The sequence below is a fragment of the Schistocerca cancellata genome, chromosome 8 (genome assembly GCF_023864275.1).
Source record: "Schistocerca cancellata isolate TAMUIC-IGC-003103 chromosome 8, iqSchCanc2.1, whole genome shotgun sequence".
Classification (NCBI taxonomy): Eukaryota; Metazoa; Arthropoda; class Insecta; order Orthoptera; family Acrididae; genus Schistocerca; species Schistocerca cancellata.
The window spans coordinates 496,103,647-496,125,921 of NC_064633.1; the positions used below are offsets into that span (position 1 = coordinate 496,103,647).

The 22,275-nt window shown below is 41.5% G+C and overlaps 1 protein-coding gene across 1 annotated transcript in view; it reads right to left on the reverse strand.

Moving 5' to 3' along the window:
* The window catches only part of LOC126095185 (uncharacterized), a 70,381-nt gene that overhangs the window by 35,475 nt on the left and 12,631 nt on the right, over positions 1 to 22,275 (reverse strand). The window contains exons 4-5 of the mRNA XM_049909918.1: positions 15,873 to 16,229; positions 9,062 to 9,597 (exon numbers count right to left, since the gene is read on the reverse strand). Of these exons, the coding sequence (XP_049765875.1) occupies positions 9,062 to 9,597; positions 15,873 to 16,229 (893 nt within the window). The remainder of the gene's footprint in view (positions 1 to 9,061; positions 9,598 to 15,872; positions 16,230 to 22,275) is intronic.

Below are 22,275 nucleotides of genomic sequence, written 5' to 3' on the forward strand. Positions count from 1 at the left end.
AGGCTAAAAATGTAATGGACATCAGTTGGACAGTAAATAATACAGCAAGATTATAGATATATTTAAGACCGCACATGGGATGTCCCGGGGTTCTGCATGCAAAGGGGAAAGCCCTCCCACAGAAGCCCCACCCCCAATTCGTCATAGGCAAAGCATTACAGAAGAGGACAGCACCCACTCATCGGCAAAGCGTTGCTCCTAAAATGAGAAACAGAATGTGGAAATAAAAGAGACAAACAGCCTAAGAGCAATACAAACAGAGGAAAGGAGGGATGGCAGAGGTAGCAGGCAGAAGAGGCACAGTCAAGGGTCCTCATAAACCCAGTTTGGGGCAGGAGATATTTCCAAGTCAAGCTGCCCCATCCCAAAGATAGTTTAAATAATTATATCTCAGAATAAAAACCAGTGTCATCGAGAAAACAGAGAACCAGTTCAGTAGTCCATAAGCTGTCCACAAACATGAGAGGCAAAGAATTCAAAATACCATGCTCAGCATGAAGAACCAGAAGGAGGGGGAATTCCACCAGGATACGAGCAACAGTCAGTCAGGCTCTACAACCAGAATGTGGGGGGCTGGCTCGTTACGTAAAATAAAACTGTCAGTCAGTCTGGTATGACAAGATGTATATGTGAACAAGAAAAAAAATTGCTGAATTTTTCCCAAAATTCCCAATTAAAAATACAGTATATTTTCCCTTAGGGCTGTAAAACTTTTCAATCCTTTGAATGGTAAAGATTTTATACACTTGCAATGCACTCCATAGTTTATGTCACATGACATCACGAGCCATGACAGCAGATATTCAGAGCACAGGACACAAGATGTAGTCAGCCAATAGCAACATCACTGTTAAGTAGCTTGAACACACAAATAGGAAAAGTTCATTGTTTATATTAATACACATATAGTATAGATACAAGAAAAGCTAAGCTTTCATGTATAATATTGGTCTTCTTTTGTACATGTTACCCTTTAACATACATCAAACGTAAATGAGTCAGTAAAGCTTTAAATAATGACATGGCTGGTCTTCTGTGCCCAAAATTTTCTCACGTGGCTGGTCCTCAAATTACTAAATTTTGAATGACAGTCAAATGCTCTGCATTTAAGCAATTCATCACACATTCTCACATTTATCATAATTAACCTTTTGTAAAAGGAAATTTACTTTGAAAGTAACACTTCCCAAACCACCATTAGCAACACTTTCCCGTGACCTGTTACATATAGGTTCAGTTGAGCAGCTGCCTGAGAGCAGCAAAAAACAGGCATTACTGAATATGCATAGCTACAAGCTGCTCTTAATGCTTTTCGTTCCGTTTCGGTTTGGAATTTCAGGCATATAGGGGCATCACGTAACCATGTGCAGCATTGTGGCATGTTGTTCGGAGTGGACATCCGCAGTTATTGTACTTAGGGCAATTATATTATCACACCCTATTCAGATAAGAAATGCAAAATAAGAAAGCAGTCCTTGGCATAATATAAATCTCAAAACTAGGCTAATATTTTGCTGTGTGGTGGACCTTTATATATGATTTTTCTTTCGAACTGTATACAAAATTAACAAGGTTATCAGTGAAGCCAAGAATCTGTATAACTGGCAGTTTTTATTCAACTCGAGGAGTAAATATAAAGCCTTGTGGAAAGTTACAATGATAAAATATGGTGTGTTGCCAGCTTACAATTTACCAAAGAAAGGTGTTCCGTAAATTTAACCCCCTGTCCTCAAGGTGGACTTGAAGAATGTTAACAAGGTTGGATGTAATCCCACCCGAGTAGTACGTACGGCTGGTTTTCCACCCCACCTTGTGGTCACAGGCTTAAGGAGTAAACAACAGAAATTAAAAAATAACATCAAACCTACAAGGGGTACCAGAGAAGTGGTGAAACATGTCTTGTGGTTAAAAAACATTGTATTTCACAGAAGGCAGATTTGTAAAACTCAAAATATTTTATTCAATACTACTGACAAAATTTGTCTATATAGCATTAAGAGATCTTACATTATGACATAAAAGAAATGGGACATTCCAAGAGCATCAGAATTTCATAAACCATACTGAAATGGCACAATCCAGCTTCAAGCACACATTCATATGTCCGAATTCACACTGAAGTACAACCTACTTGGTATTAAGCTTTTCAGCATAGTTTTCAGGATGCCAATTTTCTTGGAGTATCAGTACTGTATTACCTCACGCCTCGTTCTTTATTATGGCATAATGCCAAATGTGCTAGAAGATGAAAACATGCATTGGAAATTCAGCGAACAGCTGAACCTAGCCAATAGTGTGGATTGAAACAATTTGTTTCAAATAAACTGACTGCCTCAGCAGAAAAGATTAATAAAAGCCAAATTTCTTCAGTGAACTGACAAAAATAACTTCATTGTCCTGCAAGATGATTAAAATTTGATTGCCAATAACATGGAAATAAAACAAAAACAGGAAACTGAAACTAGTACCATGATTTAGCCTTCTGTAAGTATGTGAATGTATTTTAATCCACTTGATAGCTCCCAGCCCCAGAAATCAGTTTTGTTTTCATTTGACGAGACAGCTGTAAACAAAGAGGAAACAGCAAAATCATGAACCGTTAACACGGGTCACTTGGAGACTCCCACCCACTACAATTCCGACTGCTCTGCTCATTTGTGAACATAGCAGCTTCGGTATGTTAGAAAAATTTTTTCAGGTGGCATTTGCCTGCTTGCTGCTACAACTTGTACAGCTAACAGCCACACATCAAGTAGCTAAAGGCAAGAGAAGGCACCGCTCGTAGGTAACTTCAGCTCTCTGCGCGTGCGTGAGCCCACTGGCAACCACTCCAATGAACCTAATGTAAACAGTTGCGACATCAAGCTCACCGAAAGTAGTTCATAGTTACAAAGTATTACATAGTCTTTGTCTTAAAGTCTTTGACACATTTTGCTGTCAGCAGACACTTCCATGCGCACTGTGTTTTGTTGTTGTAAATGGCGCATTTTCTTGTCACTTAAATTTTTATTTTATTATTATTCTCTCATTTACGTCTTATTGCTGCAGTATTATTCTTCAGTAGTGGATTAGTAAAATTATTTGTTAGTGTATCAGTCCTTACCAGACAAAATTACAAAAATTTAATTGAAAACTTAAAAAATGAAAACTTTCTGGAATTCGAAAAAATTACAGGGTTTTTCCTGATGTTCTCCCAGATGAAAATAATGTTGGGTTTTTCCCAGATTTCTCAGTCATTCTGGAATGTATACACTCTGTACGATCAATGAGGAGGTGACATACTAACGGATTCTTTCCAGGAGGAATGGATGAAGGAGTGTCATATAGCAGTAGTCTCCTTGATAGTTTAAGAGTGAGCAGATATCTTATTTGCAACCATAAATCCGCATCTGGGATCAGGAAAGGAAATGGGGGTGAATAATCGTTCCTCTAACAAACGGTCAGCCAGTTCATTCTCTTATATACAAACATGACTTGGGATCCAAAAGCAAGCGAGGAGGCAGTATTATGTAAGTACAGAGAGGTCATGAATAGCAGTTATATCAAAGAATGACAAAAGAAACATCAGTCAGTGGTCTGGTGACTGATCATTGAGACGCTACACATCAAAATGTGCTCGAGAGTGGCTCATTTAATAAAATGGATGGAGCTGTTAATGGCCACCAGCTCCACCATAAGACAGCAGCATGCTGAAACTCCTGAAGGCCTGAATGTAACCGATGCTGAAAGTTTATGGGGACGAAAGACTTTACGTCCTGGGAACTGATTGGTCTTAATTTGTGACCTGTGTAACACATGGAGCACATTCTAAGGAAGATGGGTGAGGTCCTGGCAGAGGGCTGCGAGGTGAATCCCAACTGGTAATCCCACCCAAGGGCAAGTGTCAGGGGTCGAAGTCCCTCGTATGCAAAAAGAATAGTGTACGTTGGATGATCAGGAAATTGTTGAATGGTGATTACATAGCCAGATTTGCTACCATCAGGACTATAGAGTGATGGTTTCCACTTTGGCAAGAAGACTGGCTACAGTTGTGTGTGCAAGGCACCAGTGGCCAGTCGAACTCCACGGTGAACAGCTGGGTCAAACAGTTTCAATGCCAAAGGCACCACCAAGCCACAAACCTGGTAACCACAGTCCAAGCAGGACTGGACCAGAGCCCGATAGATACGACAGTAAGCAGTGCAGTCCACACCCTACGAGGCATGGGTAAGGAAGCAGAGAGCATTAAGGTTTTGCACGCAGCTGGTCTTTAGTTGGCAAATACAGGGCAGCCAAGTCAGGTTCTCGTCAAGGAAGAGTCCCAAAAATTGGGGCTGTGCCCCAACGTTCTAGCACTGGATATCCAAGTAAAGTTCTGGCTCAGGATTTACTGTGGTAGGACGACAAAAATACATGACCCCCACGATTACAGGAGAGAAATGGAAACCAGGGGAAAGGGTCCAAGCAAAGGCCCGCCAGACAGCGCCTTGGAGGTGATGTTCAGCCAAGGCTACAGAGTGGGAGCTGTACCAAATGCAGAAGTCGTCGACACACATCGCAGGTGTGACCAGTGGCCCAACTGAGGTCCTTGCCCATTAATGATGACAAAACAAGAGCACAACATTCCACAAACAATCCGGCAAAATGCCATTCTCTTGGACTCGTGTGGAGCTGAGTTAATCATCAACTTTAACCCAGAACAACCAACACAAAAAAACTGAAACATTGTTATGGAGCTCCACAAGACCCAATCATAGACATAAGTAGAAATGAACTGAGCCAGGCAGTGTCATATGCTTTATGGAGGTCAAAAATGACTGTAATGGTGTGTTGCTGTTTTAGACAAGGCCTGCTGCATTGGTGTTTCCAACCTATCCACATGGTTGGTTGTGTATTCTCTCTCCTGGAAACCACACTGATAGGGGGTAAAGGCCCAAAGATTCAAGAACCCAGCAAAATTGGCAGGTAACTATCTTCCTATATCTACATATGCAATCTGCAAACCAGACTGTAGCGTCTAGAACCGCAGAGGGTACATCCCAATGTACCAGTTATTAGGGTTTCTTTCCGTTCCATTCGTGCAAGGAGTGCAGGAAGAATGTTTAAACTCTGTGCATGCTGTAATTATTCTTAGCTTGTCCTCACAATCACTATGTGAGTAATATGAAGGGGATTGTAATATATTCGTAGAATCATCACTTAAAGCTGGTTCTTGAAACTTTGTTAATGGACTTTCTTAGGATAGTTTACATCTATTTCAAGAGTCTGCCAGTTGAATTTCTTCAGCGTCTCTGTAATGCTTTCCCATGGTTCAAACAAACCTGTGACCATTTGTGCTGCCCTTCTCTGTCTGTGCAGTCAAAGCTGCTGCCTTTCACTGAACATATGCAGTATCCCCCATTAGTCCTATTTGATATGGGTCCCACACACTTTATTCTAGAAATGGTCACCTGAGTGATTTGTTAGCAGTCTCCTTTGTAGTCTGATTGCACTTTCCTAGTATTTTGCCAAAACTGAAGTCTACTGCCTGCTTTACCTACAACTGAGACAGTATCCCCCATTAGTCCTATTTGATATGGGCCCCACACACTTTATTCTAGAAATGGTCACCTGAGTGATTTGTTAGCAGTCTCCTTTGTAGTCTGATTGCACTTTCCTAGTATTCTGCCAAAACTGAAGTCTACTGCCTGCTTTACTTACAACTGAGACTATGTGATCATTCCATTTTTTATCCCTACTAAGTGGACACCCAAGTACTTGTACGGGTTGGTCGATTCGAACTGTGATTCGGTGTTGTTACAGTCACTGGATACTAAAACTTTTTTTAAATTTTTTTATTTTTTATTTTGTGAAGTGCACAATTTTAGATTTCTGAAAATTTAATGCAAGTTGGCAATCTTTGCATCACTTTGAAATCTTATCAAAATCTGACTGAATATTTATGCAGCTTCTTTCAGAGAGTCTTCACAACAGATATCTGTATCCTCTGCAAAAAGTCTAACGTGACTGTTAGTACTGTCCACAAGGTTATTAATATACAACATGAACAGCAGGGGTCCCAACACACTTCCCTGGGGCACAGCCTTAGTTATTTCTCTATCTGACAATGATTTTCCATCCGAGATAAGATGTTGCACCCTTCCTATCAAGAAATTCTCAATCCAGTCACATATCTCAACTGATACCCCCATATGATTGTACTTTTGATAATAAGCATAGGTGTGGTACTGAGTCAAATACTGAATGCTTTAATCCAAAGCTTTCAGTATGTCATGTGAGAAAAGTTCAAGTTGAGTTTCATATGATCGATGTTTTCTGAATCCAAGCTGGTCCACGTGGAGAAGATCATTGTGTTCAAGATACTTCAATTATAATTGAGCTCATAATATGTTCTACAATTCTACAAAAAAACTTTGTCAAGGATACTGGATGGTACTTTTGTGGATCACTTCACTCTTCTTTTGAGCTAATCAGATGCTTCCTGTCAATGGATACTGGGATTTGGCCTGCCTTAAGGACTGGAATGATGATACTATCTCACTATTGTGAAGGGAAGACACTGTCAAGCCAAATATACCTGAAGACACTGAGGAGATTGAGCCACTGAGTAATGCTCAGATATCGTATCATCTGATTGTGAATGTAATCAGGGCCCGGGGCCATATCATGAGACAAGACAAGAGTCTGAAGCAATTCCCAGCCAGTGGAAAGTTCATACATAATTCAGCAGGCCGAGGGATGAAGGAGAGGTAGTCATCTTCAATCTGTTTCTTATGCATTCAGAAGGTGGCTATGAAAGAAGAGAACGTCAATGCCATTGCAAAGTTTCATAAAAGGCTTCATACTAAATTTAACATGGCTATTACATTTGTATCACAAAGCGAAGACAAATGACCCTCAGACAGTGGTTCCTTCAGCCACTGATCTGTGGATTTCCAGAGGGAGTGGTCCCAAACGGCAGACCTGTCATTGGCAGTCATATGAGCAGGAAGTTGCCACTCTGGCTGGGTGCAGGAATGGTTCCTGAAGATGATGACACTGGAACCACAAGAGAGTAGCGCAGTGTGAGAACTAGTAACGAAAAACTGTGGTAGTGGGACTGGTAGCTATAACTTCTGCATGACTTATCATATCAACAGGACACAGGCACATTCCACGCTTTTTGTTTGGTAGTTACAGCATCTTTGTCTTTATATATACATGCAGTTAATAGATTTATATAACTGTATTTTCTTTTCTTCTTTTGAAGCCTTGAAAAATTGGTGAATGTGAGGGATGGTGTTCCATGCAACTATTGACACACCAGGTGGTTTTCACAAGGACTACCTTCGTGGAGTGATTGTCCGCAGTTGCTGCATTTTCGGTAAGCCGTGCAGCAGGATGACACGACTTTCATGCCACACCTGCACATACCATGACTTAACTTTTTCCAGGAGGACATTCCCTTCAAAGGCTATGATAAAAGCTCCTACATATCATCAGTTCTGCGTGGAAGGTGATTTCTTGGACCATATTCAAAGTGTTATGTGAGTAATGGTCACTGGTATGTAACTAAGACATTCAAATGCCTGAGGGACTGTAGGTTGTGCATTGGAGGAGGCTGTAATCAACAGTGATTGACTGCACATTTTTCCCAATGACTCAACTTCTCCAAATTCATCTTCAATATGTTCTGCAAAAAGGAATGGTTTTATCACACTAAGCATCCCCATCAGTTCAGTTCAAGTACACGCTTAGAATTGAATAAATTGTTTTTCTTCTGGAAATCTGGCTTGTCCCTCTTCCCATTGTGCATCCACTGTAGGGAAAGCAGTAGAATTCTAACTGTCTGCAATCAAATTTCTATACCTGTCTGATGAGACAGTCTGATCAGACCAACCATTGTTTTGATGTAATATGATATGTTTCATGTGTGAAATGTCTGCCCTGAAACCACCTACTCCTATCATGGAGTCACCCCACGAGTCGCACCCAGCCACAGCAAAGGCTATCTTTCTAGCAGCACAGGAATCAGCAGTGGGATCCCTGTGTTGTCAAAGGTCTCAACCAAAAGGTTTCATAATGCCATATGATAGATTGAACGTAAGAGCCTACGCAAGTATCATGCACAGATGATCTGTAACACTGCATGTAGTAGAAGCTATTTAATATGTTCTTTCCCAGCTGGTCCACACTACTGCAAAATATGGAAAACTAAGGTCAAGCCCAGAAAGGGATCAAAAATTACTTCGGCCAAAAGGTGACGTAAATGAATGAATATCCCAGGAAAGGACAGTGAAACATATGTAACAGCTGGGTCATCATCCAAGACCGCCATCATGAGAAAGAAGGTAAAAGAAATAAGTGTATTCAGAAATGAGAAATTACAGCACAGGAAACTAAGTAGGTGCTGCAATACCTTGGGGCCCTGTGCTCAAGTTGTACATACTCTCAAAAGAGTCACAAACCCCGAGGGGTAGCAATCTTGCTTGAAGTAAGGAGAGCTATCCTGTGAAGACGAGAGTGGAGGAGAGGTGAGGGAGAGAAGTTGAGAGCAGAGAAAGGGAAAGGACTAAGGAAAGATTCAGGAAATTTTTTTTCTCTTTATTTCGAGTCTCATTTTTCAGGTGCGGCTTAGATTCGAGTGCGGCTTAGATTCGAGTAAATACGGTACCGCAGGGAGACTTTCCACCTATACAGTTCAGAAAGGCTGGTGTTGATGGGATGGATCCAGATGCCTGACCCCTCTCCTATTAAATGCACTGTCTCCTGTTCTACACCTTCTCTATAATGAGTAGCTATCTGTCCTAATATTCATATTGTTGTTTCACCCTGGACTTTCCATTAGATGCATTTATTGTGTTTCCTGAAAATTTATAACATCCATTGTCATTCATTACCACCTTTATTCATTTCTTGTAATTTCTTCTGAAATGAAGCAAATCAGTAATCTTGGAACATTTAGACAGAAAAAAAGAGCAGCCAAGGATCTAACCAACTTCCAGTTACATGCCTGTTATATTACTGCAACACAGATTGCTACTCTTCTGTACTGCTACAGAGGTGTGCTGAGGTGACAACTACCACATTATAATTAACTTACCTGGAAAGAGCAGCTACAAGCCGTGTTACTGCTGTCTAGTGACGGACCCTTGCCAACATCATCAAGTCGTGGACGTGTTTCAGGAGAAGTGGGTCTCTCCTCGGGAGGTGGAGGGAGGACTTGTAATGATGAGACCGGAACTGCTGCAGCAACACTGTTCCTCGGATTGAAACTCTCAACTGACGCAAGAGCTGATGGTGGTCCCACTAACACATCCTCATAGAAGACATCTGAGCGTATTATGTCTTCTGAGCGGCTGGATGGCATCGGCTGGCTAGAACCTTGTTCGACCAAACGTGCATGAACAGACTGGGCACCAGTCATTTCTGTATTTCCCGCTACAGAGGATGAAGGACGCTGACGCCGTGGTGCTGCTGTTGGAGCAGCAGGTGGTGCCTCAGCTGCAGGTCTGGATATACCAGCCTCAGTCACAGGAACTGCCGGCACAGGTGCTGTTTCGATGCGGAAGCTGCCACTGGTGGCCAAGTTGATGGGTATTGTTCGATGGCCTGTACCGAGTCCACTCGTAACAGCTCCTGAATTTGCAAAGAATATTTTGTAAGAAAGTTTTATAATTATGACCCAAAAAGGAAATAAACAGTTAATACGAACACAATTACAGCAAGAGCAAATGATCCACTTTGCTGTATATAAAATTCCTGCAGAGAAACTGCTGGGAAAAAAGAATGCAATAGCTGTGCTAAAGTTAGTATGAACGCTTTTATCATCACATCAAAATTTCTATACATTCTCCCCATTACATGGCAATGCCAACAATATTTAATCACGTGTTTGGTGATCACACAATTTGATACTCCCAATACGATCTTTGATTAATTTTTACATTCACCATTTCAAACTGCAGTAATTACTATTCTTGTAAATGTCTAAAAAAGTGGTGAACCTTGACTTTCAAAAACTCTGTTCAGTTCTTGTTTCTACTAACATCTCTTTTCAAAGCAGAGACTTTCCAACTATTTTACCCATGTCTATTCCAGCCCATCTAATCAAAACTAAATACATTTATTGCACAACACTAATTCCCAAAGGAAAGATGCTTCTGTGCTTGGAAAAAATGCAGCTGAATCAACCCCTCAGGTTCTCTCAGTTACAATGTCACACAATTTTGTTTTTTAGTATGAAAGAGTACAAAATCTGTTTCTGACAGCAACTTCTCTATGTTAACGAATAACTTCATTCATTCCACATCACAGATGTGGAATCCTTCAACCTGTAATCTAAATTAAAACTCTCTTCAACACAAAGGTTGCTTTGAACACAACAATGTGCCGTAAAACATTCTCAGTTTTCTTGCCATGTCAATTTGGGATAAAATCTCAAGCTGACTGTCCTCACTGCTGCTGTGGTGCCATTTTATAGCCCGTGGGCAGCTTCTGATTGGTCGGCTTGTGACTGGTCAGCGATTACGTTCTGCTGTCGCAGACAGCGTCAATGTGTGCACTGGTGGTGCCACTGCTTCTGCTGGAATCTAAACCTTTGAAGGAATGTCTCTACCGCTTCTCTGCATTGAGCGCTTGTTTCCATGCACTACTCAGATAGTATCCGCTATCACAGTCTGCCCCAATAGCTGACTGGTCAGCGTGACAGACTGCCCTCCTAAGGGGCCCAGGTTCAATTCCCGGCTGGGTCGGGGATTTTCTCTGCTCGGGGACTGGGTGTTGTGTTGTCTTCATCATCATTTCATTCCCATCCGGTGCACAGGTCACACAATGTGGCGTCAAATGTAATGAGACCAGCACCAAGGCGGCCGGACCTGCCCCGTAAGGGGCCTCCCGGCCAATGACGCCAAACGTTCATTTCACTTCCATCCGCTACCACAGTTGAAGTTGTTCTCGCTCATTCTTATTTCCACAGCCTCCTTCATAACAGAGTCCCAGTATGTGGAGGCATGGGACAGAATTTTTGTTTCATCGAACAGTATTTTATGTTTATATTTGAGGCTGTGCTCCATAATTGCCGATTTCTCCAGTTCTCTATTTTTAGTATGGCATTGGTGTTGCATACAGCAGTCGGAAATGGTACAAATGGTCTGACCTATATAATTGCTTCCACACTCACAGGGGATATTATAAATTCCAAGGACCCCAAGGCCGAGACGGTCCTTAACAGAGCTCATCATCTCCTTAATTTTCTTAGAAGGACAAAAAATCGGCCTTTACCCCATCTACCCAGGACTCTTCCTATTTTGATGGATATAGTGCCACAAAAAGGAAGAACCGCAATGGTGTGAGAGTGCAGTATTTTCACTTTTCCTTTTTGAGAATGCTGCCCTTATATTCTGTGCACCATAGCCATTCTTTTGGTAGACATACGTCAGATGGTTAATTTCGGACTTCAAGCAGTCCTCATCAGGAACAGTTTTTGCTCTATATACCAACATGTTCAAAATGGATCTCTTCTGAGCAGGATGATGGAAACTCTGTGCATTAAGGTATAAATCAGTATGCGTCAGCTTACAATATACAAAGTGGCTGAGACGCCCGTCTGCCTGTCGTTGTACTAAAACGTCTAAGAATGGCAGCCTTTCTTCCTTCCCCATGTAGACAGTGAACCAGATGTTTGGATGCATGATGTTCCATGAATTGTTTGAGAGCTTCTGCACCATGTGGCCAGACCATAAATGTATTGTCAAAAAAACGATAAAATAAGGATGGATGGAGGGGAGCCAAATTTAATGCATGTTCCTCAAAATTCTCCATAAAGAAGTTAGCCAGTGATGGAGACAACGGAAAGCCTATCGCCATACCGTCAGACATTTAATAAAATTTATTACAATACAAGAGACAGGTGGTCATCATCACATGCCGGAACAACTTTATAGTTTCAGGAGGAAAAAGATCCGCCAGCATTTTCAAAGTGTCCTCCACAGGAACTTTTGTGAACAGTGATACCATGTCCAGGCTGACTAAAATGTCATTTGGACCATCTCTTATCTGTTTGATTTTCTCAATGAACACCTGGGAGTTTTTGATGTGATGTTCACAACCAGCCGACTATAGGAGTCATCAACTTTGTAAGGTATCTGGCCAGCTTGTAGGTAGAAGAATCAACTGCACTGACAATAGGTCTCAAGGGAACATTATCCTTGTTGATCTTCGGTAGTCCGTACAACCTGGGAGGTCTAGGAGCTCGGACTCAGAGATTTTTCGTAACATCATCTGGCAGACCGGAATTCTTCAGTAGCTCCATGGTTTTTCTGCTGTATGTCGAAGTTTGGTCCCTTTTAAGACATTTGTACGTACTGTCCTCCAACAGTAATGTCATTTTTCTATGATATTAGGTAGTATTAAGAACATCAGGGAGGCAATTCTTTTGTCAGCTGGTAATACGACAAGAGCTTCATCTTTCCAAAGTAAGCAGAGCTGCTACCTCTCCTCTCTACTGATATCAGATCTGGGAGGCTTAGCAGAGGCCAAAGAGTGACTGGTAATAAGACTCACTTCATCGGGATCGTCCTAGGCAAGGTGCCGCACCACTTGTTCTACTCCACTGATAAGATCCAAGATGGGTACAGAATGCGTTGTACGAGCAAAATTCAAACCTTTATGAAGGGCCAAGATGGCTCCTTTGTCCAGGTTCTTGTCCAATAGGTTGACGACAGTGCATGCTGTTTCATATGATGACTTCGATCTCTGCAGAGCTTCAAGACACTCAAATTTCTTTGCTTGTTTAGCCGATGATGATGTGATAATGATTAAGGAGATGACGCACTCTGTTAAGGACAGTCTTGGCCTCAGGGTCCCTGGTGTTTATAATATCCCCTGTGAGTGTGCAAGCAATTACATAGGTCAGACAATTTGTACCATTTCCGACCGCTGTGCAGAACACTAACGCCATATTAAAAATTGGCACAAAAACCGAGAAAGTTTTACACATAAGTGCCGTTGTGAAAGACTTCCTTCTCACAACAATGTTCTACTAGGTATGGCACTGTTAGAGGTGGTATGCCCTTCCCTTCCTCTGACCTTTAAACTGCCTTATTCATCCAGTTATAATGGAATTAACAGTCTAATTTGAACTCAGTATTTTTTGCTTATACAAAATATAGGTAAGTATTACAGAAGCAGTAAGTGACAGGAAAAATCCTCTGACCAACTGAGAATTTATCGCCAAAGCCTTTGGGTTCACAGTGTGATACTCACCCACTCTGTCAAGCCACAGTGACAGAATTTATGAAAGATAAAGAATGAGTGGCTTTTAGAAACGTGGTTACAGCAACTGACTAAAGACAGAAAAATAGTGGAGGCATAAAATGAGATTTTTTGAGAATTGGGTAAGAAAAAGTAAAGAAGATTAGAGTACACTGTTCTATTAGGCTCCAAGACAATAGAGAGGAAGGCACAAAGTTCAGTGAAAATAATAACAGGAACTGGTGAAACTCTCTCCAAGGGAACAGTCATCAGATTTCCTTTAAAATGGGTTTGGGAAACCAGGAACCAGGTTAGTCTAAATCAAAAGTTCTGGACGAGAGTTTGAATCCAATTCCTTTGAATGAACATATTTATATATTTTAAATGTTTTAACATGTCATCTGACAACCAAGCACACAAGTTATCCAGAACTTTTGACTGTTTCCATTCTTGTCCAGCCCTACTTCATGTACAACTCTCTAACTAAACACAAAATTTCACACATGAAATAAAAACAGTTCTGTCTAAAATAAAAAGGGACATGGGCGGAGGAGGGGTTACTGAAGAACTTCCAACCAAGCCATAATAACTGTTAGCTGCAATACACTAGAATATTTCCAACATTCCTTAATGCTGCATACTACACAGAGTTGTTATAATTAAAGTGCGGCTATTCACAGAAGTCCAGTGTGGGCTGTAATTATCGTATGGCAGCAAAACTTAGTAGACATGCTGGTGTGTTAATGTGGAACTAATTTACAGTGGAACAAATTATCTCCAGTTTTGGCCACCAGATGCCACGCTGATGTCTCCAGTGCTCATACTGAACAAATTGTGTACGCATCTGTTAATAATAAAATCAACTTTATGCCTTTCTCACTTGTTTGACCTTTTCTGCCCATATCACACTCCTAATCCATTACATATAAAAACATTTCTATACATCTTTCTTACATTCACACTACCAGATATGCACCTGGAGCCCACAATTTGAACTAATTTTTTTCCAGCGCTAATTGGTTCCGCATTAATGCTTTGGAATATCTATCACGTTTCGCTGCCATATGATAATTACAGCCCGAACTACACCTCTGTGAGTAGTGCACTTTAATAATAATCACCCAGTACTTGCTATCTGAGTACTGACATTTGTGAATAACAATCAGATAGTATACCAGTCTCTGAAATACTATAACAGGAATACTGTGATTGAAATGAGAAATCAAAGCAATGGCAGCTCTTCCTCTTTTCATAAATACATGCTTTGCTCTGAGTAAACAGTAAGTACGAAACATTTCAGAAATTGCTGAAAAGTTAGTGGTCAATAAACAAGACAGTAATTCTTAATTAAAAAAAACTAATTACAGAAAGTTCTATATACATAAAAAACCTAATGTCACAAGAATTAAAGTACATATTGGGACAACAGAAAGTATGTAAGGCACAAAATTTTGAGGTATTAGGCGGATCAGCAATTAAGTCTCCCCCGCACGCGCATACATGTGACTCGCGTGCAATTCACACCTGCGCCCCCCTCCCCCCTCCCTGGGGTGAAAATGCGCAGAATATGAAAAACATATTCAAATTTCGAAAAAAAAAAGGTCATCAGAATAATGACCAAAAGTGGCAAACAAGCCAAATGCATTGAACTTTTTAAGAAGTGAGGTATTTTGACAGTTCTAAGTGAATACATGTTCCAAACTACAATTTTTATAAAGAAAACCAGATACAATGGTTGATTATACCTGGCTAGAAAGAATAAAATTAAACCACTAACTGTTGTATTTTACTAAAGAATCAATCTCTATGATAAACTGCGAAGAAAATAAAAGATGCAAAGAACAGCGCAGATGTAAAGGAAGTCTTAAAATACATCTTAACAAAGCAGCCAAAGAGGATGGTGAAAACATGTAAGCAAACAAATATGCCTTGTTTGCTAATACCACCTTGTAACACAAAACCCAAGGTACATTACTAAAGCAATTTTGTATTTCATTTGTGTTGTGTTAATCAGGTTAATTCTGTTTCTTTTACCTTAGATTTGTAATTCAAAATTTATAAAAAGTATTCCACCTGGTGTACAAGATATATGAGACAGGCTTCATGGTGACCCTGCAATTTATCTTAGATGAGAGGTTAAAGAAAGGCAAATCTATGTTTATAGCATTTGTAAGTTTACAGAAAGATTTGGACAATGTTGACAAGAACACACTGAAATTCTGAGGGTAGGAGGGATACAATACATGGAGCAAAATTATATTTACAGTTTGTACAGAAAGCAGACTGTAAAGGGAGACCAAGAAATGAATACTGTGAGCAGGTTCAAATGGATGTAAGCTGTAGCATTATTCGGAGCTGAAGAGGCTTGCACAGGATGGAGTAGCATGAAGAGGTGCATCAAACTAATCTTCGCACTGAAAACTACAGCACAAACAGTGTATATGTCTGTATAATGAAGGTCTTATGTTTAGCCTGTTTCTCTTTTTCTCCCCAATACTGTAATGTACCTCAGCTACGAATAGTGAAGTTATGTATGTATAATGATAACAGTCATACAAGGAAATTTGTCTAGAAATGAATGAATGAGATAAGTCTTAGAAAGAACAAGGGCAGGTCAAAATACATAGCAAATCGGCTACACAAGAGTGAATGTTCAGTACCGGCTCCGACAGTAGTGGTCCCCAAGCTTCCAGCTGCAACAGCAACTGCAAGGGCAGCCTCTGCCCTAGCTGCAGCAACTGCCTCTTCATAAGGTGGCGGTGCTTCACCACGAGGAAAATAACCAGCACCATTACTTGAGGAAGACCCAGGTGGTTTCCACAGTGGATAATGAGCACCATTTTCTTCATTTCCATATCGAAATTCCAAATGGTGGTGGTGGTGATGATGGGGATCTGCTGCTGCCGCTGATCCAAGGTAACTGCCTACACTGCCTGGCAAATAAGCAAGGCTTCCTGCAATATATCCAATACTGCCTAAGCTGCGTTCATCTTCACTCAGCTGTCTATTCTGTCGTCCTGAAACAGCAAAAATCCCTGAATCAAATCAGTGCAAATACAAAAAATAAATACCGTAATTAAGTAAACTGTAAAGTGGTAACAAGGGCAAATGTTTCATATATTTTAACAATTAACATTTCACTTCATGGAAAGTTATTCATTTCTGGAAAGTGTACTGTTAAATCCTGAATCAGAGAGAAACATGTAGCTTTCCTTTTCCACTGTGCAGACCACATGCACTTCTTATTAAATTGACAGTTAACTGCCACATGTAACTCTAAAATTAATGTATAAAGTAAACAATCAAATAGTCAACTATCACAAAATTATGTAAATGTGAGGAAATAACTCTGCAGGGCAAGACTGGAATGAAAGCGAAGGAACTAGAGCAACATTTACCGTGATGCACATCTACAAAAGACAAGGAGTGTTTATGCATGGATTCAAATAAATGAAACACACACACACACACACACACACACACACACACAAACGCGCGCGCGCGCGCGCGTCGGTGAACGTGAAAGCAGAATCCAAAGCTGATTTCCTGTGACATAAATGGAGGACAGTTGAGAAACTCATAACCGGCTTATCTTGTAGGTCCACCCATTAATATATGAATGAAAGAATGAAGAAAGATTAGTGTTTAACGTCCTGTTGACAACAAGGTCATTAGAAATGGAGCAAAAGCTCGGAATGCTTTTTAAGAATGGAGAAAGATACCATCTATGCCCTATCAAAGAAGCCATCCCAGGATTTGCATGGAGTGATTTAGAGAAATTAAGAAAAACCTAAATCTGGATGGCTGGAGACAAATTTGAACTGTCCTCCTCCCAAACATGAGTCCAATGTGCTAATCAGTGTGACACCTCACTCGGTTACATATACAAAAGGTTATTAAATTTTTGGTGGATAACATGACCTCTTATAAAAGCATTAGTATCCCACAAATATTGAAGGCTGTCAGTGGGAAACTGAACTGCAGGCTCTCAAAGCCAAGTTGTACAATTTTCTCATTTCAGTCTACTACTCCCTACAGGAGTGCTTCATAACCTTCTAATTAGTTCTGGAAATGCTATTCTCTGAAACAAATGGATAAGCATACACTACTGCTTTGCATGAAATGAATTTCTGTGTGTGTTATGGTAATTACGCCACTGAAATAATTGAAAATTATTCACGTGAAGAGAAGACAAGGTTTTTTACCTAATCCAACAACCCTCATTTTGGGTCCTCCATGGTTTTCCCACATTATTCCAGGTGAAAGCTTGGAAGGATCCTACTTATAGGCCATGGCAATATCTGCCACTTTCCTTAGCCTTTATTAATCTATCTATCTTCTTCTACACATATATAAATTAAAGTCCCATCCCCCATGACAATTTTTGTATGTTCGGGCCAATCTCAGACACTACAGTAGTGATTTTGATTTGATTTTCTTATATAGATAGACTGATTCACACAAAAAAAAAAAAAAAAATGTACACAGCCTGACAGCACTGCCAGGTCAGCCCAAGCCACTGCTTCTGGGAGCCCAGTGTGAGCTTCCACATTGACCCCCTAAATGACCTGCAATGCAGGATGTATCAGAGATTAAGCTGCTATGAGCAGAACTTTTGGTATAGAGTTAACATTTGATGGGTGTGAAGGGAAATGCAGAAATAGTACGAAGTACACAGGTAACGCAGTGCATGCCAGCCGTCGCCTGAGTCAGGCAGTGAGCAAGTGATCAGCTTGCACCAAACTCTGTTGTGGTCAAAGAGACCATGCCTTACTGGCGTGTAGTCAGGCAGCCAGCAAGCAGCCATCGCTTGTGCCAAAATGGTGTTGCAGTCAGGCAGACTGAGTGGCATGGTAGTTTGCAGCTCCTGTCATTGTCACAAGATGTGTCTCCAAACACCAATCAAATAAGGAACAGATAGCATTTGTACCCACTGAGAACTTTGCTAGACTACACTGCATAAATTGTTTAAGTTGAAAGAGTTACCCAACATCATTCTCTGAACTTTAATCGTAACACTATCACTACGCAGGGACCCGTAAACAAAATTACCGCTATGCCAGACAAGTAGGCTGGCCGTACTTAGTGCTAACCACGCAAAGTGGGAACAGGTCACTAATATTTACTAAATGGACTACATTCTTACACTACATGTTTATTATGCTGTTATCATCATCATCATCATCATCATCATCATCATCATCAATTTCTCTGTTAATACGTTCTGGACATATTAATAAGTATTCTATGACCTCTCAGCTGATAACTGTGCAACTGAATTAGAATGAAATAGATATCACACAAAGCAGTTGTTTGTTCTCTACTGGGTGCCAAACATCTAGAAGCAATGGAAATGTAGCTGTGGTAGACGAGAGGTAGAAAAACTGGAAGTAAAGAAAGACCACTGAAAGAGTACAAACGGATACAAAATTGTTGAGGCTTTCGTGGCCACTTGTTGACAAACTGCCTATTGGCTTCTGTCTCGGGTTCTTCGGCCGACGTTCATCTAATGATTTTTCTGACGTTTCGCCAGCACGAGTGGCTGGCATTGTCAAAGCTTCACCCTCCATTGCCGATGGTGAACTGGAGCCGAGCTCGCGGGCGCAGACTATATGTACCTGGCGCGCCAATGTCCAAGGGCTTCTCAGAGGTCATTTCCGGTGCGGTTCTCCTCTTGCTACCTGCGACGGTCGTTCGCTGCAGTAAAGGAAGCCAGGATCCGTTTACCTTAAGGCTTCCCTCTTTCTTGTTCAAACTGTTCGCGTGTTTTTGGATTTCTACAGCTTCTCTGAACAAGCGCGTGTTATAGAACTTCCGTGTCGGCGAATTTTATTACGTGGTCGGTCTCATTCAGTGCGTGCTTTGCCACGGCCGATTTCTCCACCTGCCCTAACCTGCAAAGTCACTGATGCTCTTTGATCCTGGTGTTAATGGATCGTCCAGTCATTCCAACATAAACTTCTCCGCATGTGCATGGTATGCGGTATATTCCCGACATTGCAAGTGGGTCTCTTTTCTCCTTCGCCGATCTAAGACACTCTTTGATCCTCCTTGTCGGTTTGAAAATAGTCTTTACGCCATGTTTGCGCAATATACGGCCAATTCTGTCCGTCACTCTGGGAATGTATGGCAGAAAGGCCGTACCCGATATTTCTTTTTCTGGTTCCTTACTTCGCCGAGTGTTTGGCTCTGTTACACTTCTAATGTAATTTGTGGAGTACCCCAATGCTCCTCAGAACAGTTTCCAGGTGTTTCATTTCTCATTTGAGGTGTTGTGGCTCACATATTCGTCCTGCTCTCGTTACGAGCGTACTACTCATGCCTCTTTTCTGGCTCGGGTGGTGGTTTGACAGTTTGTGCAGATATCGGTCCGTGTGAGTCGGTTTTTGATACACGCTGTGTCCCAGGTTTTCGCCGTCCCTTGTGACCAGCACATCTAGAAATGGCAGTTTCTTGTCCTTTTCTACTTCCATGGTAAATGTTATGTTGGCATGGAGGCTGTTCAAGTGTCTTAGGAAGTCACCGATCTGTTCTTCACCGTGGCTCCACACCACGAAAGTATCATCGACGTACCTGTACCACACCTTAGGTTTGCAAGTCGCCGAGTCCAGTGCCTGTGCTTCGAATTGTTCCATGAAGAAGTTGGCCACCACTGGACTGAGAGGACTACCCATGGCAACACCTTCCAGCTCACGGAACAATTCGAAGCACAGGCGCTGGACTCGGCGACTTGCAAACCTAAGGTGTGGTACAGGTACGTCGATGATACTTTCGTGGTGTGGAGTCATGGTGAAGAACAGATCGGTGACTTCCTAAGACACTTGAACAACCTCCATGCCAAGCTAACATTTACCATGGAAGTAGAAAAGGACAAGAAACTGCCATTTCTGGATGTGCTGGTCACAAGGGACGGCGAAAACCTGGGACACAGCGTGTATCAAAAACCGACTCACACGGACCGATATCTGCACAAACTGTCAAACCACCACCCGAGCCAGAAAAGAGGCACGATTAGTACGGTCGTAACGAGAGCAGGACGAATATATGAGCCGCAACACCTCAAACGAGAAATGCAACACCTGAAAACTGTCCTGAGGAGCAATGCGTACTCCACAAATTATATTAGAAGTGTAACAGAGCCAAACACTCGGCAAAGTAAGGAACCAGAAAAAGAAATGTCGGATACGGCCTTTCTGCCATACATTCCCAGAGTGACAGACAGAATCGGCCGTATATTGCACAAACATGGCGTAAAGACGATTTTCAAACCGACAAGGAAGATCAAAGAGTGTCTTAGATTGGCGAAGGAAAAAAGAGACCCACTTGCAATGTCAGGAATATACCACATACCATGCACATGCGGAAAAGTTTATGTCGGAATGACTGGACGATCCATTAACACCAAATATTGTAGAACAAAAGCAAACTGGTGCTTTTCATTTATCATTAACACCAGGATCAAAGAGCATCAGCGACATTGCAGGTTGGGGCAGGTGGAGAAATCGGCCGTGGCAAAGCACGCACTGAATGAGACCGACCACGTAATAAAATTCGCCGACACGGAAGTTCTGGCTGTAGAGAACCACTATCACACGCGCTTGTTCAGAGAAGCTGTAGAAATACAAAAACACGCGAACAGTTTGAACAAGAAAGAGGGAAGCCTTAAGGTAAACAGATCCTGGCTTCCCGTACTGCAGCGAATGACCGTCGCAGGTAGAAAGAGGAAAACCGCACCGGAAATGACCGCGGAGAAGCCCTCGGACGTTGGCGTGCCAGGTACATATAGTCTGCGCCCGCGAGCTCGGCTCCAGTTCACCGCCGGCAATGGAGGGTAAGCTTTGACAATGCCAGCCACTCGTGCTGGCGAAACGTCAGAAAAATCATTAGATGAACGTCGGCCGAAGAACCCGAGACAGAAGCCAATAGGCAGTTTGTCAGTACAAACGGAATAGGTACACAAATTTCCATCAAACGATCTAATTTGAAAAATCATCTACCTTCCTGGTTTGTAATACTTTTGTTTAAAAAATTTTTTAAGAAGCAAAATACTCTTGATATGAATGGAAAAAAGAACCAAGAACGAATACTAGGGTAAGTGCTGATGTAGTACTCAGATTACTGTAACTTTGAGGAAACAAGGTGCACAAAACAAGACTCAATTGTTGCAGTAAAGAGACTCTGCCACGATCCTGGTATCATCAAACACAAATATACGAAAACTCTTCACATTCTACACAAGGAAGTACAGCAAGGAACAGAGAGATGAATAAATACTGTAATACTATATCTTTAACCACATCACATAACCTATGTTCACTGTGGTGTTTAAGCATAGTAAGATTATAGATTGTCTTTCAGTGCAATCTTTAGGGTCACTACAAATTATATTATTAAGATTATACAGATGGTAGACAATCCTAAATTCATTATTTTGAGATATGGAATGAACAGCCAGATACTAAATTTCATGTGGTATGAGATCTTTAACGAGCAATGCAACACTGGTTATGTTAGATAATGAACAACTTCTTCCAGACATCAATGTCTACTACCTTGAAAGGCACTACCTTGAAAAATGATAGAAAACTGACTGTCACTTTTCTTCAGAAATTACCACTGTTTACAGTTCATGCTGGTTGTCAAAGATGGAGTATTTAGCCATATTATATGAATTTAAAAACATGTTTCCAGTCACAACATTGTTTCCACCCATGTCTGCAGCATTTTTTCCAATCACATAACACTGCTTCTGACCAAAGTTGCAACACATTTCATGTTCATTGTTTGTATCCCCGGCCACACTAGCAACACACATCCCTGCATGTTATCCCATCCTTCGCAACAATGACATAGGCAGCAAAATTTTATGTTGGGTTGTTTGGGGGGGGGGGGGGGGGGGAGGAGGAGGAGACTAAACAGCAAGGTCATCAGTCTCATCGGATTAAGGAAGGACGGGGAAGGAAGTTGGCCATGCCCTTTCAAAGGAACCATCCCGGCACTGCCTGGAGCGATTTAGGGAAATCACGGAAAACCTAACTCAGGATGGCCGGATGCGGGATTGAA